The sequence below is a fragment of the Ursus maritimus genome, unplaced genomic scaffold, assembly GCF_017311325.1.
Source record: "Ursus maritimus isolate PB19 unplaced genomic scaffold, ASM1731132v1 scaffold_35, whole genome shotgun sequence".
NCBI lineage: Eukaryota > Metazoa > Chordata > Mammalia > Carnivora > Ursidae > Ursus > Ursus maritimus.
The window spans coordinates 7,232,868-7,257,561 of record NW_024426119.1 but is presented as its reverse complement, the minus strand read 5'-3'; the positions used below and the strand labels follow the sequence as shown (position 1 = coordinate 7,257,561).

The 24,694-nt window shown below is 40.3% G+C and overlaps 1 protein-coding gene across 2 annotated transcripts in view; it reads right to left on the bottom strand.

Moving 5' to 3' along the window:
- The window catches only part of RAD51 (RAD51 recombinase), a 30,768-nt gene extending 7,592 nt beyond the window's left edge, over positions 1 to 23,176 (bottom strand). Inside the window, exons 1-6 of one of the 2 annotated variants that reach the window (XM_008702246.2) lie at positions 22,758 to 23,176; positions 18,119 to 18,218; positions 16,088 to 16,225; positions 7,669 to 7,786; positions 6,002 to 6,093; positions 2,369 to 2,463 (exon numbers count right to left, since the gene is read on the bottom strand). In XM_008702246.2, the coding sequence (XP_008700468.1) occupies positions 2,369 to 2,463; positions 6,002 to 6,093; positions 7,669 to 7,786; positions 16,088 to 16,225; positions 18,119 to 18,205 (530 nt within the window). In that variant the 5' untranslated portion in view covers positions 18,206 to 18,218; positions 22,758 to 23,176. Of the gene's footprint in view, positions 1 to 2,368; positions 2,464 to 6,001; positions 6,094 to 7,668; positions 7,787 to 16,087; positions 16,226 to 18,118; positions 18,222 to 22,757 lie in introns of both variants that reach the window. The other variant, XM_008702245.2, reaches the window with a different exon arrangement.
- Positions 23,177 to 24,694: the final 1,518 nt, after the last annotated feature.

The following is a 24,694-nucleotide window of genomic DNA, read 5'->3' as shown; positions in this document are numbered from 1 at the left end:
TTTTTATCATCCCAAACTGAAATTCTGTAGCCTTCAAATAATAACTCACAATTCTCCTCACTCCCTGCCCCTGGGGACCACTGTTCTACTTTCTGTCTTTATGAACTGGACTACTTCAAGTACCTCGTGTAAGAGGAATCATTACAATCTTTGTCCTTTTGTAATGGCTTATTTCACTTCACATGTTTTTAAGATTCATCCATGTTGTAGCATCTGTGAGAATTTCCTTCCTTTTAAGATTAATATTCCATTTTATGTTTATATGACATTTGTTTATCCATTCATCTAGTGATGAATAGGCCGGGTGTTTCCACCTTTTGACTATTGTGACTAGTGCTACCATGAACACTGGTGTACAAGTATCTGAGTCCCTGTTTCAGTTCTTTAGATACTCAAAAGTGGCACTGTTGAATTATACTATAATTCTAGGTTTAGTTTTTTGAGGATTCACCACACTATTATCCATTTTTGTTAAATTTATGTATGGTGTAAAGGCCTAAATTTATCTTTTTGCTTGTTGAAATCCAACTACATTGGTACCATTTGTTGAAAAGACAACTACTGAGGAACCATTAATTGCCTTGGTATCTCTGTCAAAAATCAAGTGACTATAAATGAAAGAGCTCACTTCTCAGTTCTGTTCCACTGATCCATGTCTGTCCCATTCCAGCACCACACTGTCCTAATTATTGTTGCTTTATAGTAAGTTTTAAAATTAAGAAGGCCAAGACCTGCAATTTTGTTCTCCCTGCTACCCCAGAATGTTTTGGCTATTCTGGGTCCTAGACATTTCCATATAAATTTTATAACCAGCTTGTTGATTTCTGCCAAAATCCTTCCTGAAATTAGAGTACGGATTGTGCTGAATCTCTAGATTAGTTTGAGGGAAAATTATGACTTTAATCTTCCAATTCCTGAATATGGACTGTTTCTCTAATTATGTAGATCTTCAATTTCTTTCAGCAATGTTTTGCAGTCTTCTGTTAAATTGATTCCTATTTTGATTTTTAATCATTTTGACAGTGAATGGAATTCAGTACTACTGTGAATGACGGAATTATTTTCTTAATTTTTGAACTGTTCATTGCTTGTATATGGAAACACAATGGATTTTTGCATAGTGACAATGTATCCTAGAACCTTGCTCAACTAATTTAGTTCTAGTAGTTTTGTGTTTCCAGATTTCTTAGGATTTTTTACATACAGGATCACTGCATCAGTGAATAAAGATAGTCCTACATCCTTCATTCCAATCTGGATACCTTTTATTTCATTTTCTCACCTGACTGCACTGACTACGACCTTCAGTACCTTCAGTATATTCCACCTTCAATGGAATGTAAATGGTGAGAGTGGACATCCTTGTATTGTTTCCAATCTTAAGGAGAAAGCATTCAGACTTCCACCATTAGGTACAGTAGCTAAATGGTTTTTGAAGTGAGATATGGTCCCCAACCATTATGGTTAAATTGCTTATTTTGCCTTTCAGTTATGTCAGTTTTTGTTTCACGTATTTTGGGGCCTATTATTAAGGTATGGAGATGTTTATAATTGTTCTATTTTCCCAATGAACTGAATTTTTAATTATAAAATGTTCCTCTTTGTCTCTAGTAATTTTTTGTCTTAAAGTCTATGCTTTCCGACATGAATATTGCCAATTATGGTTACTGTTGGATGCAATATCTTTTCCCATCTTTTTTTTTTTTTTTTAAAGATTTTTTATTTATTTATGTGACAGAGAGACAGCCAGTGAGAGAGGAAACACAGCAGGGGAGTGGGAGAGGAAGAAGCAGGCTCCCAGCCGAGGAGCCCGATGTGGGACTCGATCCCAGAACGCCGGGATCACGCCCTGAGCCGAAGGCAGAGGCCCAACGACTGCGCCACCCAGGCGCCCCTCCCATCCTTTTTCTTTCAACCTATGTGTTGAATCTACAGTGTTTCTCTAGAAAACAGCATATAGTTGTATGTAGTTTTTTATCCAGTCTGACTATAACTCATAGATTTTAAAGAAGAGTGCTTTTTTTCTAAGGAAGGTCATTCTTCTGAACTACACATAAAACTTTGGGGGTATAGACCAGTAAAAGAAGAAACACTCTTCAGACATACTAACCCTGGCAATCACTACAGTGACAGATGCAGCCAGATTTCTCTCATCTAGGGGCACCTGGGTGGCTTCGGTTAAGTGTCAGCCTTCCTTTCAGGTCATGATCCTGGCCAGGGTCCTGGGATCGAGCCCCGCATCCAGCACCTGTTCAGTGGAGAGTCTGCTTCTCCGTCTTCCTCTGTCCCACCAGCGCATGCTCTCTCTCTCTCTCAAATAAATTTAAAAAAAGAAAAAAGATTTCTCTCATCTAATTTGGTAACCTACCTCTCAGCCACTGCTAGCAGCCGTTCTGGTCTAAAGGTACCCTCGGTGTCAATGTACATGGCCTTTCCTTCTCCTCCACCTCGGTCAATGGGAAGCTAGACAGAACAAAAAGAACAGTGCGGAAATAACTAATCAACTTCCCTACCCACCCCCAATAAAGCAAAGGGAAAAAACAGTTTAAAGAGTCAATCAGAAGTTGGAGGCATTCCCTTCTAACAGAAATGCAACTAGTAGTAGGTATGAAACTCCTGGTGTTCCACAGCATGCAGAGCCAGACTCCTGCCAGAGTTGGACTGCTTGGAAATACAGTCCAAAGCAGGTGATAAAATTTTATGACTGAATACCAACACAAGACTGAACAATTCTCTCAAGAGTACAAACCTTTGAAAGATCATTTACTACCTTAGCTTTAATAAGTTAGAGACCCTGATCCAATACCCAATTATTTTTGTCACATCCAGACCACACTTAACACTTCACTTTATTAAGCAGAGTTCGTTTCGTTTCTTCAGGTTCCTAAAGGGGTCTGGCAATGCCCCAGGGGCATTCTTAGTAAGTTTAAAGTATGACTGAGAGAGACGAAAAAAGGTGTTTATTCCAATAGTACCTACAGATGTTAAAAACAAAGGGGGAAAAGGAAAATAGAGCTTAAAAAAAAAAAAAAAGAAAAGGGGCGCCTGGGTGGCACAGTGGTTAAGCGTCTGCCTTCGGCTCAGGGCGTGATCCCAGCGTTATGGGATCAAGCCCCACATCAGGCTCCTCCGCTATGAGCCTGCTTCTTCCTCTCCCACTCCCCCTGCTTGTGTTCCCTTTCTCGCTGGCTGTCTCTATCTCTGTTGAATAAATAAAATCTTAAAAAAAAAAAAGAAAAGGGAGGAATGCCATCAAAATTGTCTTATGAGCCACTTAGGGAAATCTTTGTTTTAGACTACCCATCCCATGCCAGACACCTTTAAGTTCTATAAATTTTATGTGAATGATGCTAAAGGGTAGTTTCCACCCTAACAATCTACTTTGGAGCCATAATTCACCTTTAAATTCTGAGGGAAATCCTTTAGGACATTTTACATTAAGGGCCAAGAAGCACCAAATTTTCTTTCTTTTCCTATTTCTGAGAAAAAATTTTCCAAATTATGCAAGTACTATATCCTTATATTAAAAATTCATACAATATAGAAATGAGTAAAAAGTGAAAGCTCTTATCACTCCCATCTCCCAGAAGTAATCTTCCAGATCGTCATCTATGCATTTTCATATAACACTCTTCATATGTGGTTCAGCCACTACTATGTGACTTTGAGAGTATTAATCTGTTTCCTTTTCCGTAAAATGTAGATAAAACCCACTTTATGGGACGGTTCTGAAGATTAAATAACTCACATAAAGTGTTTAGCGTACAGTGCCTGACATACAGAAAGCACTTTGAGAACTGATGATACTCTCCACCTCTAAGGCACTGACCTTACCACTCAGTTACAGAGGCTTAGTTAATTCGGAAAAGAAAAAATGATTATGTTATCATTTAATAAGCTGGCAGATAAATCTTAAGAATCCATGGAAGAAGCAAAGGATATGTATACAACAAAAGAGGGTCTTGATAGAGCAAAGGTTTGGATCCACTGGCCAAGAGGACAGCAAATGCTTAGTTTTTTGGGGAGGAGAAAATCTTGACACACAGGGGATAAGAAATTAAGATGAATGAGGATCCCCATTTCTCTCACTTTGTTATCTTTAGTGCTAGCATGAGAGAAAGCTCTTTTCCAGCTACAAAGGCCTCTATGGGCAGAAGGGAGACCATAGGTGACCAGGTATAGGTATGAAAAGTAGACAAGGTTCCAGTGTATTACTGAGCCAATTTCAAGGGGATGGACTGCATACTCTGCACTCCAGAGCATTCTGTCTCCTCCATCTTGCCCTCCAGTGCCACTGCAGTCATCCTGTATTACTGAACTGGGACACCACCACCAAGTTAGTTATTTTTAATAACTGCTTAGTACCATAATTTAACTCTTCTTCCTATTTTACAGTGATGTAGGTTGTTTTGAACTTTCATCATTTTAAAATGCTGTGGTGTAAATTCTTTGTACATTTATCCTTGACTATATGTGAATAGTTGTATAAGCCACATTTTCTGTCAAAGGGTATATGCATTTAAAATTGGAATTTATGATAAACTGTCTTCTCTGAATTTTAGAATTAGTACTTTAAAGAACATGGCCTGTTCATTTTTGTGATTTAACTGTGGCTCTCAACTTTATGTATCTTCATTATTAGACAGAGATCTAATGTAATAGAGTTTCACTTCATTAAGAAAATCTGAAAAAATAAGAGCGGATAATGTTTAGATTTAAGCAGTAATTTAACATCCTTTCTATAACACTAGTTCTAGCTCTTAGGCCGGTGAAATGTAATCCTTTCTGTTATTAATGAATTAGCATCCTTTTTCTCTCTCTTTTTTAAAAGATTTTATTTATTCATTTGAGAGCGAGCGAGAGAGGCAGAGACAGCACAAGCAGGGGGAGAAGCAGAGGGACAGGGAGAAGCAGACTCCCCACTGAGCTGGGAGCCCAATGTGGGGCTCGATCCCAGGACCTGGAGATCATGATCTGAGCAAAAGGCAGACACGTAACCATCTGAGCCACAAAGGCGCCTCTTCTCTTTTTTGGGGGGCGAGGGGGCGGGGAGAGTAGAGGGAGAGAGAATCTCAAGCAGGCTTCACGCCCAGCACGGGGCTTGATCTCATGACCCTGAAATCATGACCTGAGCCGAAATCAAGAGTCAGATGCTTAACCAACTGAGCCACCCAGGCACCCCATGTATCTATTATTTCAATAAAACATGATCTTAGGCATTAATTAATTCACTGTGTCTGTTTCCAAATCCTCCCACGAATGAGACTATAAGCAAAAAAACGTTTTGGAAGAGATACTTAATACAGAGGTAAAGCAGAAAATAGAGGAGTGGAGTCCTTGAGAACATGGCCAGAGATAGTAACCAGATCACACTGATAGGATGGGGTTTTGAAAAGAAAAGACACTTTTTCCATTGTAGCCCAAGATAAGAAAAGATGGGTATAAATGTCGGTGGATTTATAAATTTGATGTGAAGAGCAGGTTGGTCATTGGCTGAGTGAGGGTTGAAGGGAACATGAAGGTTTGGAAAGAAAGGACAAAACATGAGAATTGTCGTACTGAATGGGAAAAAGAATGCCTAAACAGGGGCGCCTGGGTGGCGCCTTCGGCTCAGGGCGTGATCCCAGCGTTCTGGGATCGAGCCCCACATCAGGCTCCTCCGCTAGGAGCCTGCTTTTCCTCTCCCACTCCCCCTGCTTGTGTTCCCTCTCTTGCTGGCTGTCTCTGTCAAATAAATAAATAAAATCTTAAAAAAAAAAAAAAAAAAAAAAAAAGAATGCCTAAACAAATTTAGTAGGTCTTCCAAGCAGTATTGAATGTTAATCTAATGTCTGTCAACTTGAATTTAAAGTGAAGACAATCAGCTTTATGGTATGATTTTTCCCCAGTATGGTCAGTTATTAAGGAACAGGCACTAAGAAGTCAGTTCTCATGGGGCGCCTGGGTAGCTCAGTTGCAATCAACTAATTTTTGCTTATTTGGTTAAAGTCCAAAAGCTCACCTGGCATGTTACAGCCAACGTATGACAGATTTGAGTCTTTCCAGTTCGGAACTCTCCAAACATCTCTGTGATGGATCCCGTTTCAATTCCTCCTAAAAGAGCAGTAAGAAACACCTCTTAGCACAATACAAATGTTTAGAAACAATAATCATAGAAATGTCCTTGGAACTCATCAGAAGGACGTATACATAATTTGGAAATTCAATTTTCAACAAAATTTTTATTTGAAATAATTCTAGATTTACAGAAAATCACAAAGAAATATACAGAGAGGGTGCATTAATTCTTTTTTTTTTTTTTTAAGATTTTATTTATTTAGGGACGGCTGGGTGGCTCAGACCCTTCTGCCTTCAGCTCAGGTCATGATCCCAGGGTCCTGGGATCGAGTTCCACATAAGGCTCCTTGCTCAGAGGGGAGCCTGCTTCTCCCTCTGCCCGCTGCTCCCCATGCTTGTGCTCGCTCTCTCTCCTTTCCTCTCTCTCTGGAAAATAATTAAATAAAATCTTAAAATATATATATATTCTATTTATTTATTTGACAGAAAGAGAGAGCGAGAGAGCGAGCACGAGTAGGGGGAGTGGCAGGCAGAGGGAGAGGGAGAAGCAGGCTCTCCACAGAGCAAGTAGCCCGATGTGGGGCTCAATCATAGGACCCCAGGATCATGACCTGAGCCACAGGCAGACATTTAATGACTGAGCCACCCAGGCGCCCTGGTCCCAAGAATTCTTTGCTCAGCCTCCCCCAGTGTTAACATTTTACATAACCACAGTACGGCATCAGTATTAGAAAACTGTCAGTGATACACCCCCAGAGTTTGTTCAGATTGCTCTAGTTATAAATGCACTCACCTCATTTGTGTATATGTGTATAATTCTATGCAATTTTATCACATCTGTAGTTTCATGTAACTACCACCACAATCAAGATACAGAACTATACCATCACAAGTCAATAAGCAGTAAATGTAAAAATTATAGAGATATCATCTAACATTTACTAATTGTTTCTTGTGTACCTGGCATTGTGCTATGCATATATATGTACCGTTTCATTTAATTCCAATAACCTATAATGTAGGAAGTCTTTTTATCCTCACCATGAAGATAATAAAACTGAGGCATAGAGATACTAAGTAATTTGCACATATTCCTGAATATATAGTAATTTGCATACTATTCCTGAATGCATACTATTTTGCACCCTAAAAAAAAAGAAAACTTGAATGATTAAATATTTGGGGAAGAAACAAGAAACAAATCTAACCTTGCAATAATTTAGAACAGCAATGTTTTCAAAAGTTCAAAAACTTTAGAGGTTTCCATAAAGTACAGAAGTTTAGTGTGCACCACCATGCACTGAGACTATAACACAGTATTCAAGCATGGAGTGTTTGAGTTATCAGATTTTCAACCTTGTGTTAAAGTCAGCAGAGGAAGCTTACTTTCCGAATGCAGTATTAAACGGAAATTCAATTATTTCATTGGCAGATAATTTCACTATAAGTCAGGTCCCACCCTCCAGCAGTCTTACTTCTTCCATGTGGATAGTTCTCTTATCTCTTAATCATATCTAACACATAAATTCTACCCAAATACTTTGGTTTTGTTCTGTGACCTGCATGCTTTGCTAACTGCAGTTTGCAGCAGAGGATAAGGAATTACTATACCTTGAAGTAGTTTGTCAAGTTCTTTTGAGCCGGTAGTAATCTGTATGATCTCTGACCGCCTCTGGTGGAACTCAGTTGCTGTAGTGAAACCCATTGGAACTAATTTAGCTGCCTCAGTCTGGGAAAAATAAGAAATGTCAAATCAATAAAATATGATTATTAGTAAAACGAGAATCAGACATACTGTGGGAAGAGACAAATTCTAACAAAATTTCCAGAGTGATATCTCTTTAAAAGGTCATCAAAACAGATGCCTGGGTGGCTCAGTCGGTTAAGCCTCTGCCTTCGGCTCAGGTCATGATCCCAGGGTCCTGGGATCGAGTCCCAAGTCAGGCTCCTTGCTCAGCAGGGAACCTGCTTCTCCCTCTGCCTGCTGTTCCCCCTGCTTGTTCTCCTTCTCTCTCTGACAAATAAAATCTTAAAAATAAATATAAATAAATAAATAGTCATCAAAATACTAGTAGTTCTAGTTCTAGGATTATTTTATCTCTCTGGCAACTAAAGGATAAGCTAATTTAGAGACTCCATGAAGATTAATTTTTTAATTGCTAATTCAAGTAATACATCCCCTTAGTTAAAAAAAAAACAAAACCTAAAAACTAAAAAAACCCCAAAATCCTGTTATAGACCCACACATACATACTTCGCCTGACTTATGACAAATGTGACATACAGCACAAGTCTAACAAAATATTTAAATTCTCATTTCCTGTTCCATCAACCACATAGACTACATCTCTTAACTTCCTATTTTGTTAAATGAGGACATCTGTCCTTCAATCGCTTTTCCCTCCATGTCTACCTTCCCTATCTCGGTCAGCTGCACCTTTTCTTTTACACTGTCAAGGTTGAAAACATTTATAACCCATTTTGCAATCACTGATAAGTCTTCAATAATCAATCAATTAATTCCAAAATTTAAAAAGTAAAAGCATTCAGAGGCACCTGGGTGGTGCAGTTGGTTAAGCATCTAACCCTTGGTTTCAGCTCAGGTCATGATCTCAGGGTACTGGGATCGAGCCCTGCTTCAGACTCCATGCTCAGCATGGATTCTGCCTGAGATTCTCTCTCCGTCTCCCTCTGCCCCTCCTGCTGGTGCTCATGCACTCTCTAAAATAAATAAGTAAAACATACTAGAAAAAGCAAACCAAACAAACTAAGCAGAAGGAAGGAAATAAGATTAGAGTAGAAACTAATAAAGTAAGAGACTAGAAATACAATGGAGAGGGGTGCCCGGGTGGCACAGCGGTTAAGCGTCTGCCTTCGGCTCAGGGCGTGATCCCGGAGTTCTGGGATCGAGCCCCACGTCAGGCTCTTCCTCTATGAGCCTGCTTCTTCCTCTCCCACTCCCCCTGCTTGTGTTCCCTCTCTCGCTGGCTGTCTCTCTCTCTCTGTCAAATAAATAAATAAAATCTTTAAAAAAAAAAAAAAAGAAATACAATGGAGAAAAATCAATGAAACCAAGAGTTGGTTCTTTGAAAAGATCAGCGAAATCGATAAACCTTTAGCTAGATCAAGGAAAAAAAGAAAAAAAAAAGACTCAAATCACAACTCAGAATGAAAGAAAGGACATTACTATCAACCTTACAAAAACAGAACTCTATGCCAACGAATTAGATAACTTCAATGAAATAGGCAAATTCCTAGAAAGATACAAACTCTTAAAACTCACTCAATAATCCAAAACTCAAAAAAACACCAAAGTCAAGGCACAAATGATTAGTTGAACCTGAATCTGTAAGATTTTATTTATTGATCAGAAAGAACGAGAGAGCAAGCAAGCACAAGCAGGGGGAGCAGCAAGCAGAGGCAGAAGCAGGCTCCCCACTAAGCAAGGAGCCCAATGCAGCACTCGATCCCAGACCCTGGGATCATGACCTGACCCAAAGGCAAACACTTAATTGACTGAGCCACCCAGGCACCCCTAGTTGAACCCAAATCTAAATACAGTAAAAGAGGGGCTCCTGGGTGGCTCAGTCATTAAGCATCTGCCTTCGGCTCAGGTTATGATCCCAGGGTCCTGGGATCGAGCCCCGCATCGGGCTCCCTGCTCAGCGGGAAGCCTGCTTCTCCCTCTCCCATTCCCCCTGCTTGTCCCTCTCTTGCTGTGTCTCTCTCTGTCCAATAAATAAATAAAATATTTAAAATAAATAAATAAATAAATTCAGATTTAAAATAAACTGAGTCTGACCACAAAAAAAAAAGGGAAAGAAAAAGAAAAAGAAAAATCTGAATACATCCATAGCAAGTAGAAATTAAACTTATCATTTAAAAACTTTCCACAAAGAAAAAAGAAAATCAATGAATAGCTGAGTAGTAGCTTTATTCTCTAAACTTCTCTAATACTATCTCACTTGAATACCCATTACATTTACACTACAGCTTTGTAAATTTAATTCACTGCAGCACCAAACAGTGTGCTAGAAGTACAATTCTTTCACTAAAGTTCCAGTGTTAACATCTCAATGTCCCTCACAGGTTTCTGCTGTCAAATTCAAATGATTTCTTTTTTATACGCCACCAGTTTCAAAATCATGGTTCGTTTTACCTTGCTTTTATATCTGAGTCATGTCTTTCTCCAGTGCTTTCTGACTTCATTTCTCAAATTTACCAACCTCCAAATCTTACCATGTATTCTACTGAAACCCCTCTACCTGAAGTTCCTTCTCTTCTCCAAACTGGGCTATCTGCTCTCTAGGTTAACTACTGTCCGGGACCCTCCTTCACTGAGTATTTGAGTTAGAGTCTAACCTAGATCCTTTGTTTCCCACCCTCATTTTGTTAAAAGTATATCCTCAAGTAACTTCCTAAGAAAGTGGACAAGAGAAAAACGTTCTGAATTTTTTATTTCTGAAAATGTTTTATTCTGCCCAAGTACTTGGTTAATAAAATTGCTGCAAACAGAATTCTAGATTTAAAGTTATTTTCCCTTACAGGTGCCTGTGTGGCTCAGTCTGGTTAAGCATCTGACTTCAGCTCGGGTCATGATCTCAGGGTCCTCGGATTGGGGCCCACATTGGGCTCCGCGCTCGGCGGGGAGTCGTCTTGTCCCTCTGCACCTCCACATGCTTGTACACTCTCTCGCTCAAATAAATAAAATCTTTAAAAAAAATTATTTTCCCTCAGAACTTTGAAGGCATTGTTCTACTAGCTTCTACCAGTCAGATTTCTGACAAGAAATGTGGTCTTGGGGCGCCTGGGTGGCACAGTGGTTAAGCGTCTGCCTTCGGCTCAGGGCGTGATCCCGGAGTTCTGGGATCGAGCCCCACATCAGGCTCCTCTGCTATGAGCGTGCTTCTTCCTCTCCCACTCCCCCTGCTTGTGTTCCCTCTCTCGCTGGCTGTCTCTATCTCTGTCAAATAAATAAAAATAAAATCTTAAGAAAGGAAGGAAAGTAGGAAGGAAAGGAAAGGAAAGGAAAGGAAAGGAAAGGAAAGGAAAGGAAGGAAGGAAGGAAGGAAGGAAGGAAGGAAGGAAGGAAAGGAAAGGAAAGGAAAGGAAAGGAAAGGAAAGGAAAGGAAAGGAAAGGAAAGGAAAGGAAGGAAGGAAGGAAGGAAGGAAGGAAGGAAGGAAGAAAGAAAGAAAGAAAGAAAGAAAGAAAGAAAGAAAGAAAGAAAAAGAAAGAAAGAAATGTGGTCTTTCTGGGTACCTGGCTGGCTCAGTCAGTGGAGCAGGAACTCCTGATCTTAGGTATGTGAGTTCAAGCCCCACAATGGGTGTAGAGATTACTTAAAAAAATAAAATCTTTTTTTTTTTTTTTAAGATTTTATTTATTTATTTGACAGAGAGAGAGACAGCCAGCAAGAGAAGGAACACAAGCACGGGGAGTGGGAGACGAAGAAGCAGGCTCCCAGCAGAGGAGCCCGATGTGGGGCTCGATCCCAGGACTCTGGGATCACATCCTGAGCCGAAGGCAGATGCTTAATGACCAAGCCACCCAGGCGCCCCTAAAAAAATAAAATCTTAAAAAAAGAAAAGTAGTCTTTCTGATTTTTGTTCCTTTAGAATTGCTTTTTCCCTCCGAATTCTTTCAGAATCTTCTCTTTATGACTGGTATACTGAAATTTCACACTCATGTGTCTAGGTGTGGGTTTTTTTTTTTAAAGATTTTATTTATTTATCTGACCGAGAGAGACAGCCAGCGAGAGAGGGAACACAAGCAGGGGGAGTGGGAGAGGAAGAAGCAGGCTCCCAGTGGAGCAGGGAGCCCGATGTGGGGGTTCGATCCCAGGACTCTGGGATCATGCCCTAAGCCGAAGGCAGACGCTTAACGACTGAGCCACCAAGGCACCCCTAGGTGTGGGTCTTTGACACTCCATGAATTCTTACTATGTGAGACTTCTGCTTCCCTTTAGCTCTGGCAAATTTTCTGTTATCATGTCTTTGAGAATTTCTTCCCTTCTTTTTTCTATGATCTTTCCTGTAACTTCTACTAATCTTTAGGAAAAATAAAGATTAATGAAAACTAGAAAATAAAAACACCAAAGCAGGAGGGTGAGACTATAAACCAATACTGAACCCTAATTAACATATGCTGAACTATGTAGGGGGAAATGTACTGACATCCGCAACTTTCTTTGAAAAGTATAAAAAAAATTCAAGATGGACTGACTACTGGATAGAGAGATGAATAGACAGGTGGTAAGTCAAATATATTAAAATGTTAATGGTAGAGTCTAGGTGGTGGGTATGTAAGATTTCAATGTAAAATTCTTTCAACATTAAAGTTAAAAAATTTTAATAACAACATGCTAAGAAAAAAACATAGGAGATGCTTTCCCTGTTTGTCATTTTAATTCCTAAATTTTCTAGACTATGAGCCCTTAGAGGAACAAAATATAACCAAAGTGAAATGTGAAGTAAAAACCGTCCAACTGCCTAATCTGGGAGAACTTTACTTCTATTCTCAAACTTACATAATGAGTTACTTTCATCTGAGCTAGGTGAAGTCTTAAATCTATAGTTTTCAATAGCCAAGAACTACCAAACCTTGGACACAAGACACAGAATGGTGAATAGAAAGAAAACATTATGGGGCACCTGAGTGGTTCAGTTGGTTAAGTGACCCACTCTTGATTTCGGCTCAGGTCATGATCTCAGGGTCATGAGAGCAAGCCTAACTGGGGCTCTGCACTCACCAGGGAGTCTGCTTGGGATTCTCTCTCCCTCTGCCCCTCCTCCACTGCATACACATGTGCATACATGCCCTCTAATAAATCTTAAAAAATGGAAAATATTACAAAAAATAACTGTGCTGAATCTGTCACAGTGCTTACAGTACAACAAGAGAACACAGTTCAACAAAAGCCAATTACAATTAAACTTTGAAAATGTGGAAAAGATCACATGAAAATCCGTCACCTTCTGAATGAATTAGTTCATAAAATATTTCTCTCTCAACCACCTTGATTTACACACTACAAACGGATTTTCTTTATTTTCCTTTCTCCACTGTACAGTGGATATTCTTGTTGAAAATCTCAATTTCAGGAGCGCCTGGGTAGCGCAGTTGGTTAAGTGTTGGACTCTTGGTTTTGGCTCAGGTTGTGATCTCAGGGTCCTGAGATCAGACCCCATGTGGGGCTCCATGCTCAGTGTGGAGTCTGCTCCAGATTCTCTCTCCCTCTCCCTTTGCCCTTCCCGTTCATGCTCTCTCTCTCTAAAATAAATGAATCTTAAAAAAAGAAAAGAAAAAAAAGAAAATCTCAATTTCAAAGACTTTGGGGGAATAGGAAGGAATAGCCAGTGACTGAAGAAATCTTCTTTAACCTTTAAAAGCAAATAACATCATCAGTCTTTACCCACTAGAAATTCACAACATAAAATGTCCGAAATCAAAAAGGACAGAAAAATAGACCTAACTCCATATCATTTTGCACCTCTCATTTTGCTTTATTAAAGGTTTTTATTTGTGTTTTCTTAAAAGCAGGACACTGATTTGATTTCTAAAGCTAAGGTCTGACAAGGCATAAGCAAAGATCCTGTCAGGATTTGTTCTGTCACAAATATTAATGCCCAGAAAGAAAATAACCAATAGACTTTAGGGACACCTACTGGCTTAGTATCACACATACTCCTTTGATAAGGTATTGGGGCTCAGAACTGTCATTTCCAATTAAGTCATCACTTCAACAACATATCTGAATAATACAATAAATGACAACTTCAGAGGCGCCTCGGTGGCACAGCTGGTTAAGCACCCGCATCTTGGTTTAAGCTCAGGTCGTGATCTCAGGGTTGTGAGACTGAGCAGCCCGGCATCGGGGTCCATGCTCAGATAAATATATAAATCTTAAAAAAAGAAAAAAAAAGACAACTTCATACTTTCATGGATAGCAACATCTTTCCTCTAAGGACTTAAATTAAGCATTTGACTCTTGGTTTTGGCTCACTCAGGTCATGATCTCAGAGTCGTGAGACTGAGCCCCACGTCGGGCTCCTCAGTGTGGAGTCAGCTTGGAATTCTCACTCCCTCTCCCTCTGCCCCTCCTGCTTGTGCTCTTTCTCTCTCTCTTCTCTAAAAATAAATAAATAAATCTTGAAGAAAAAAAAAAAAGAATTATAACTTTTCAGCCATGAGTTACTATTACAAAGTGGTCTAAATGAAGTAAAATTCCTGCCAGTGCTTAAAAATTCAAAGCTCTCAGTATAATACCCAATAAAACAGAATTCATCATATCTATCTATCTATATATATTAATGTATGAGATAATAAGTACTCACAAATCTCAGATATTGTCCATTTGACTAAGTTACAGTACATACACTACAGCTAACCAACAACAAAGGATACAGTCTTTTTTGAAGATTCTTTAGCCTTTGAAGATTTTTTCAGGGAAAAATTTCTGTGAAACTATAATAGTAATCAACATAATATGAAAATGCAATTTTATAAATATTTACTTTATGCTACATAAAAGTTCAAGGGTAAAGCTAATCAAACTGTGTAACTATTGGGGCACCTAGGTGGCTCAGTCAGTTAAGCATCTGCCTGGGGCTCTGGTCAGGATCCTGGCGTCCTGGGATTGAGCCTCGAGTTGGGCTCCCTGCTCAACGGGAAGTCTGCTTCTCCCTCTCCCTTCGCACCCACTTCACTCATGCTCTAATAAATAAAATCTTAAAAAACCAACTGTATAATAACTATATAAATACCAAAGGATAAGTGCATAAAATAAAATGTAATCATGGAGAATTATGAATGCTTAAGAAAAATTAATAGTAGCTGTAAGACACTGGAGGAAAATGAGAGAAGATCAAAAAATGATAGGATGAAAATAACTGGATTCTAGTTTTAGTTCTGCCACTGCCTGCACAACCATGCATAAGTAACTGAACCACTGTACCTTAAGTTTCCTCATTCATAAAACAGGTAACACTGGCCCTACCTATTTTTCTCAGTGTTGTTATGAAGGTCAGATAAGAATATATATATGAAACAGATGGGATTTCAAAGTTAAAATGCTACATAAGGGATTACTAGGTTACTACTTCATTTCTATTAAGCCAGTAAAATCACGTTTATGTCATTAAGTTTAAAAAACAAACAAACCCAGGGGTGCCTGGGTGGCGCAGTCATTGGGCATCTGCCTTCAGCTCAGGGCATGATCCCAGCATTGTGGGATCGAGCCCCACATCAGGCTCCTCCACTATGAGCCTGCTTCTTCCTCTCCCACTCCCCCTGCTTGTGTTCCCTCTCTCGCTGGCTGTCTCTATCTCTGTCAAATAAATATATAAAATCTTTAAAAAAAAAAAAAAACAAACCCAAAAACTAAGCGCACAATTTGAAATCACATTATCTTGTCATTATTAAAGAATCTTGCCTATGATCAGTTAGCTAACAAGAAATAAAAACACTTGAAAGTAAAACTTGTTTATTATACAAAATGAGAAACTTTAGAAAATCGAGGCAAAAATAGAAATTGCTCACATTCTTACCATCCAGAAATACCACAAATATTTAGTGTATTTATCTGCATATGTGCTATACATATACACACATTTTTAAAAACAAAAATCAATCATGTATATATATACACTTGTGTTTTATTACCCTGCTTTCTTATATCAGGAATATTTTCCTATGTCAATGAATATTTTTAGAAACTCTTTTTAGAAATATACTAATGAATATACTTCTAAGGCATGAGATCATAATTTCCATAAAGATAAGGTACATACCACTCACTGCTGGTGGGAATGCAAATTTGTCAATTTGGCAGTATTCATACACCATGAAACTAATTTCCTTGAGAGAAAAATCCCAATTTATGCAAGGAGGCACATACAAAGATAATCACCTCTGGAAAGGGGAACACGATGACACCATGAGGGATAAAGGAGGAACACTGCCACCTTTCACTGTACATCCTTTTGTACTATTCCCACTAATGCCTCCCTACGTCACATTAGCAGTACTTACCAGAATTTTGTCAGCTTTGGCTTCACTAATTCCCTTAATATTTATTAGTTCCTTCTTTGGTGCATAGGCAACAGCCTCCACGGTATGGAATCCAGCTTCTTCCAATTTCTTCACATCATTGGCATTTATGCCACATTGCTGCAAGTGAAGAAAACCATGGATAAATGTAAGCTTCAGTTCTCTCATCTAATGTAGATATTTGCCCTACCCACTTCAGAGCTGTTTTAAAGAACTGTGATATTATATGCAAAAGCTTTGAAAAGTATTCTCTACACATGATGTATTTAATAACAAATTATCAACCATTTCACTTTGAAAACCAATACTTTTAAATTAGTAATCCCATATTACTATCCCATGTATTCTCATCATGAGTTGGGACTAAACCATTAATTCACAGGCACTGGGAACAAATCTGTAACTCTCAATATTTTATAACTAGGACTCTAAATGAACTTTGAGGGGCGCCTGGGTGGCTCAATCAGTTAAGCATCTGCCTTCGGCTCAGGTCATGATCCCAGGGTCCTGGGATCGAGCCTGCATCAGGCTCCCTGCTCAGTGGGGAGTCTGCTTCTCCATATCCCTCTGTCGCTCCCCCCTACTTGTGCTCTCTGTCAAAAAAAAAAAACCAAAAAAACAAAAACAAACTTTGAGACACTGGGCCCTAAAAAGCTACCTTAAGCCAGTGTTTCTAATGTTTTCTACATCAAGCACACATGAAAAATGATTTTTTTTTTTTTTAACACTAAGCTGGGATAAACAGATAAGGCGGCCCCAGAGCCGAGAGCAGCGAAATAACTGGAAAGCTCTAACAGCTGACATTAAAAACGGGGGGAAACTGGGGTGCCTGGGTGGCTCAGCTGGTTAAGCATCTGCATTCAGCTCAGGCCATGATCCCAGGCTCCTGGGATTAAGCCCCGTGTCAGGCTCCCTGCTCAATGGGGAGTCCGCTTCTCCCTCTCCCTTTGCCCCTCCCCTGATCATGCTCTCTCTCTCTCTCAAATAAATAAATAAAAACCTAAAAAAGAAAATGGGGGAAAACTACTTTTGGTCAAGGACTCATATACCAGTTTTCAAAATAAACCACCCAAAGGCACCTCTTCCTACTTATATTACAAATTCAGCTTTGATTTTATTAGCTACCAAAACTACGACTGCTGGGACAATATTAGTTAGTGGTGGAATGTGTATGTATTTGCAGGTTGGGAAGGGTTTTCAAGAGGGGAAAGAATAGTACCTGCCCATAGAAACAAGCTCTACTATTAATATTTAAGCAATAAGCAAAATGCATGTGTGGGTATAAGGATGCTTATGATACCAGAAGTTATGATGCTGAACTCTGTAATATTATCACAAACCCATTTAAATTAACTTCTGGAGTCTTGAAGCTTAGCTGGGGGTGGTAGGAATATGTGTAAAGAGAAGAATAAAGGCTTTCTCTGCTTTCTCTCCTACTTCTTTCAGCCTATGTCAGCTACACTCACACTGTGGGGCCTCTGTACAATGGGAAGAAATCGCGCAAGGCTCCAGCTCTGGTGCTTGATGTTCCTCTGTGCAGAGTCCTGAATTGGAACTTGGCTCTTATATATATACCTTAGTAAACGCAAGCCCTTCTCCCTGACCAGGACAGCTGTCTTGCTAGTAACTTCAGCACAGATATGGGTCAATGGAGAGACAATGCTCCTCTCTCTTCCTGCATAGCTGTCCTAGGCCACTCTAATTCTCTGGATTGTAATTTCATACAGAGTCCACCATGGGATCCTAGGGCTTCTTAGTTTTTGACAATCCAACGCTGAGAGAGAAAAATGATAAAGTAGAAGGAGAATTCTTAACAAAAGAGATCTGGCCAGACATGTTTAGCATTTTATCTTAAGCCTTTCCACAGGATCCTTGTAACACTTCTGAAGACTCTAATTTGGGTCTTGACCTTAGGTAATAAATCAATGGTTTATGAAAAGGTTGTGATTTCTCCCAATAGGTAGGAGACTCTAATGTAGCATTATAATTCCAAAATAACAACTAAGCACATACCTCTAATCGTGAAATAGGTTGTGGGCCAAAGCTCTCTTCTTCCACTGAAGTATCTGCATTTGCTTCAAGCTGCATTTGCATAGCCATTACTCAGCATACACTACTGAAAAATATAGATGGCCAGAAAAAGTACAGAGCTGCAAGGTTCGTTTTGCAATAAATTTCTTAAGAATTACTCATTAGTCTTTTGGTCTAATCAGTGACCCACCCACGGCAAGAAAAAGAATATAACTCACCAGCTCTCCCTTCCACCTAGCTAGTTCTATCAAAAGTAGTTTAGGAAGACCCAGGACTAGTCTGCTTCTTAAAGATGCACAGCTTAACTAGACCAACTATGTCCCCAGTTCCCCTGCTTCATATTTCTTGAGGATAGGGGCCAAGTCTTATTTGTGTACACCCCACGATACATTAAATGTTAGGTGTTTAGTAAGTATTTGGTAAATGAATGCAGACTTTTCAAGATTCGACTTAGAATTTAAAAAAAAAATTGATGAAAGTTTGTTAAACTGTTTCATTTCATTGTTCCCTTCCAGTAAGTAGGGTTTGGGGGTGGTGGAAGAGGAGTGAAATGAAGGTGCAGAATGACTGTCCATAAGCCTCCACTCCTGATAAGGCAGTAGACTGAGATGAGAGAAGTACTTCCCATCTTAGCCAAGGATCATAGCTTGTAATCACACATTCTGCTTCCAATAGGAATGTGTGAAATTTAGGGTGCCTGGGTGGCTCAGTCAGTTAAGCATCTGCCTTCGGCTCAGGTCATGATTCCAGAGTTCTGGGATCGAGTCCCACATCAGGCTCCCTGCTCAACAGGGAGTCTGCTTCTCTGTCCTTCCCCTGGCTCACGCGCACACACTCTCTCAAGTAAATAAATAAAATCTCAAAAAAAGGAGGGGGATGTATGGAATTTAAACATCACCATTTTAATCAACTTCAGACCTAATTGAATGCACAAATGAATAAATAACATCCAAGTGCCCTGCTCAGTCTGAAATCTTCCATAGAGCATTAGGCCCATACCTAGTCAGGTTATTATGATCGTTAAGATTGCTCAGGTTGGGGGCGCCTGGGTGGCGCAGTCGTTAAAGCGTCTGCCTTCGGCTCAGGGCGTGATCCCGGCGTACCGGGATCGAGTCCCACATCGGGCTCCTCCGCTATGAGCCTGCTTCTTCCTCTCCCACTCCCCCTGCTGTGTTCCCTCTCTCGCTGGCTGTCTCTCTGTCACATAAATAAATACAATCTTTAAAAAAAAAAAAAAAGATTGCTCAGATTGAAAAGAATGGAGAACAAAAAATTTTAATTATCTTCAAAGGTGTTAGTAAAAGTGAACAAGTCTTTTTTGGGGGGCGGGGGGAGAGAATGCAGGGCCGGGGTGGGGGTAGTGGCAGATGAAGAGGGAGAATCTTAAGCAGGCTCCATGCCTACTGTGGAGCCCAAGGGAGCTGGATCTCATGACCATGACCTCAGTCAAAACCAAGAGTCAGAGGCTTAACCAACTGGACTACCCAGGCACCCCAAAGTGAACAAGTCATAATGTTCACAAGAATAAATGAATTTAAATCACAGCAATACAAACTGGACAATTTAACAATCCGGATAAATTTAACTCAAAAGATAACAAATATGAACTCTCCATTCTTTAAGACTTGACAAAAGAGGACCATTTGTTTTTTTTTCCTTTTTTTTTTTTTTTTTAAGTATAGTTGATTCACAATGTCACATTAGCTTTAGGTGTACCACATAGTGGTCTGACACCTTGGTACGTTATGCTATGGTCACCACAAGTGTAGCTACCATCTGTCACCATACATTATTACAAGACCACTGACTATATTCCCTATGCTGTACCTTTTATTCCTCTGACTTATATTCATTCCATAATTGGAAGCCTGTACCTCTCACTCACCTTCACCCATTCTGTCCATTCCTCCTCTTACCCTCTGGGAGCTATCAGTTTGTTCTCTGTATTTACGGGTTTGCTTTATGTTTCTGCTTTTTGTTAGTTCATTTATTTTTGTTTTTTACACTCCACATATAAATGAAATCATATTTGTCTTTCTCTGTATGACTTCACTCAGCATAGTACCCTCTAGGTCCCCCGATATTGTTGCAAACGGGAAGATCTCATTCTTTTTAATGGCTAATATTCCATCGTATGTGTATGTATATGTATGTATGTATGTATGTATGTATATATCACATCTCCTTTATCCATTCATGTGTGGATGGACACTTGGGTTGCTTCCATATCTTGGCTATTGTAAATAATGCTGCAATAAACATTGGGGAGCATATATTTTTTCAAGTTAGTGTTTTCATTTTCTTTGGGTAAATACCCTGTAGTGGAATTACTGGATCACATGGTATTTCTATTTTTAATTTTTCGAGGAACCTCCATACTGTTTTCCATAGCAGCTGCACTAAATGTAAATTAGTGCACCAACAGTTCGTGAGGGTTCCTTTATCTCCACATCCTCACCAGCCAGGATCCCTTATTTCTTATCTTTTTAATTTTAGCCATTCTGACAGGTGGGAGGTGATATCTCATTGCGGTTTTGGTTTGCATTTCCCTGATGATTAGTTATGTTGAGCACCTTTTCATGTGCCTGTTTGCCATCTGTGTCTTCTTTGGAGATGACCATTTGTTCTTGATTAGCTCAGATGCAGATCTCTTAGATGGCAGATTTAACATAACGTGTGTCTGTGATGGTGCTAAATATCAGAAACACCTGAATGCAATTTAAATTTAAACATCTCCCTTCATAGTTTATGAAAAAGATGGAACTGCAGAGTAATGGAGAAAGGATGGTCTTTTTGATAAACAGTGCTGGGTTGATGGGAGAGCCTTACCAAGTAAGAAACCACCCTCCTCGCCCCACACATACAGAAGAAACATCCATTTCCAATTCAATTATAGATTTAAATGTAAGAGTTTTGTAAAACAAGCTCTTGGAATATAAGCGAATATCTTCATGACTTTAGGGTAAAGATTTCTTAAACTGGATGAAGGAACAACCAAAAAAGAAAAGACTGAAAAATTGGACATTTAAACTTAGAACTTCTACCTATCAAAAGACACTATTTAGAAAATAAAGTCAAACTATAGTTGGGGGACAAAATATTTACCACATATACAACAAAGGGCTGATAATTAAAATATATAAAAAACTTCAGGGGCACCTGGGTGGCTCAGTCAGTTAAGCATCTACCTTTGGCTCAGGTTATGATCCCAGGGTCCTGGGATCAAGCCCTGCATCGGGCCTGCTGCTCCCTCTCCCTACTTGTGTTCTCTCCCTCTCTGTCAAATAGCTAAATAAAATCTTTAAAAAAATAAAATATATAAAAAACTTCAAACCAGCAAGAAAGAGAACCCAATAAAAAACCAGAGATCTGAACAAGCACTTCAGGATAAAAGATATCCAATGGCCAATAAACATATGAACCAACAACGCTCAACCTAATTATCAGGAAAATTAAAACCGTGAGGTGTTACTATATGCCACCAAAATAGATAAGAAGACTGACAATAGCAAGTGTTGACAAGCATGTGAAACAACTAAACACTCATACACTGCTGGTCTGAATGTAAATTGGTACTTCAGAAAACTGGCATCATATGTGGAAGTTGAATATAGACAAATGCTATGACCCAGGAATTTCAACACTGTATTACTAACAAACTGAAAAGCATACACATGTGCACCAAAATATACATAGGAATGTTCTCAGCAGCCTTTCTTCTTTAAAAAGTCAGAAACTAGAAACAACCCAAATGTCCACCACGGGCAGATAAAATAAGGAATTCCATACGGCAACAAAAAAGAACTATCACTACATACAAAGATATGTATCAATCTACAGACACAATGTCGAGCGAAACCAGACTCAAAAATATAGTGTCACTTATACAAAATTCAAACACAGGCAAATTTAGTCAAAGGTGTTAGAAGTCAATAGAGCGGTTACCTTCGGGGAGAAAAAGGGACATACTCCTGGGGGAACAAGGGAAGTTTTGGGGGTGCTGACAACATTCTATTTATTGACCTGAGTAGTGATTACACAGGTATATCCTCTTTGAAATAATTCAGAGCTGTATACACTTTTGATTTGTACATTCTTCTATATGCTTATTACACTCCACTTTGGAAGTTAAAAAACAAAAACACCACCTCTCTACAGACGATTCCCTGGGTATCACGTTCACGGCTTCCGCGTTAGGTAATGAAAACACCTTTTAGGAAACTGGAGGCTGGTATTTCGTAGCAAAGCAAGGTGTAATGGAAAGAGGACTGAGCAGAAATCCGGAAACCCTGGCCCTGACACAAACAGCTGTGACATTAAATCGGTACACCTCTCCGGATCTCGGCGTTCTCGCCCCACCCATAAAATGGGTGTTGGAAATGAAGGTTTCTAAGGTTGCTCCCAGCTCTGGAGCCTGGGGACCGCTTCAGTTTTCACAACCACCTCCGACCGTGGGCTGGGCCCAGGCATGCCCCTGCTCCGCCCGGCCAATCCCGGTTTCTCACTTGGCGCCGACGGGCCCATAAGCCTGCTGCCGGGGCCCGGGCTCGGGCCGGGTCCAGTTAATGCGGGGACGTATCCGGACGCAGAAAGGGGCCGAGTCTACGCCTCACACACTCACCTCGGTCCACAGCGCTTCCCACTCGGGCGGGCTGCGCGCTCCGCCTTCCGTCCGCTGGTCTGGTCCGCGGACGTCCCCTACCCCGGACGGACTCCAGACGCCCTCCCTTGCTGCTAATTTCTCTACTCCCTCGTTCCGGCCTTCTGCACACAACCCAGGCGAGTTTTAGCCCCCAACTACGCCCCTCAGGGCGCGGCAGCGTTCCTCACACCAGAGTCTCAGGCCGCAGACCTCTCCCCGCCTGGCAGCTTTCGGAGATCCCGCCAAATTCTCTGGGAGGGTCACGCCAGCGTCAACGTAACGTCTCCCCGCCTCCTCGGCTGCGCCGTCTAGCCGGCTCGGCGGGGTCTCGCGAGCTGGAGAGTGGCCCAAGGATCTTAATCTTGCAATGATGTTAAAGAGTTCCCTTTTCCGTTTACCCCTAAGAACTAATTAACAATTTGGGAGTCGCCGCCTTCTTCTCTTTTACCAGACCAAGGACTACAACTCCCGAGAGGTAGTGGGGTCGGCCGGAGACTCCATCTCCCAGTATGCACCGCCGGCGCCTGCCTGTTGTAGCGCCTTAGCCCCTCTGGGGGAAAAGCCTGGCTCTAGAGAGTCATTCTTGATTTGCTTCTGAACTATCTAAACCTGCTTTGCTCTGAGCTTCCGACTCAAATTGCCGCAGCCTGGCGTTTTCCAGGCCCCTGAAGGTGATAGACCTGAGGACGCTCGAGTAGACAGATGGAACTGGAAAACAGAGATAGTGAAGGGGAGAAATATGCCTGAAATATTAGTCAAGACTTGGTGATTTACTGGAGATTTGCAAGACTCCAGGGGAGGGAGACATTGATTTTGTGAAGGTAAACCTTATCGTGGTTTACTGGAAAGATTGACCTGTGATTCTGGTTTTAAAGGGTGAATGGGGTTTCCTGGGCAAAGAAGAGATGGAAGATATAAGCATATAGAGCAGTATGGGCATGGAAATTAATGACGTGGTGAAGTCATAGTATTGTCTGATGAGGGAGGAAAAGTGTCCCGGAGGCGCTGATACTGGAAAGTTAACATTTAGTTCAAGTTTTGAAGAAGCTTAAGACCACGTGTGGAGCTTTAGTCTTTATTCTTTAAGGTAATAGGGAAATCGTTGAAAATTTTTAAGCAAAGGAGTCCTATGGTTTGATCTATTTTCCTCCCACTACTACTTTATTTAGATCTGTTTTTTCCCCACCACTACTTTATATTTGTGGAATGCTTAAGTTCATCAAGTTTTTATTTAATCCTCCCACCATTGTCTTGTGGCAATGAAAGCGATTTCAAGAGAGTAAGGACAGCAAAAACTGTTTAGAAGCTCTTGCAATGTTTCAGACAAGGGATGAAGGCTTGCTTGAGTTAGAGCAATGACAGAACAGATTCAGGAAGCATTCTGGAGGTAGACTCAACCTAACTTAGTAATTATAGATAGTACCTGGGGATAATAGTAACTGCCTTCCATACCAAATACACCCACCTTTACCTCCCTTTCTTCACACCCCTTCCTTAGAGCATCTGCAAACCCACAGCCCCTCTTGGCTGAATGAAATCACATGTGACTTTGATCTTTCATTAAAATGAAATTCCGGTGGCTGTGTGGTTGTCAAACCAGAGAAACCCCATCTGTAGAAAGATTAAGAAATTGAGAGACCAAGAAAGTGGGAGAGAATGAGACAGAAAGGAAAGAAATCTGTTTTCCAAATCTTTCCAATTTCTCAGGAGCCCAGCAGCACTTACTGTTTTTGAGATCTATGAGATACTCCTACATTCAAATAAATCTTCCTTCCATTTCTTCTGCTTAAACCAGTTCGAGTAGTTTTCTGTTCCTTTCTTCCAAGACAACCCACTAAACCCTTGGATATAGGACAAACTAGAGTTCTTGCTAGCAATCCGTATGAATATTTTTAAGTGTGTAATTGAAAAGTTTT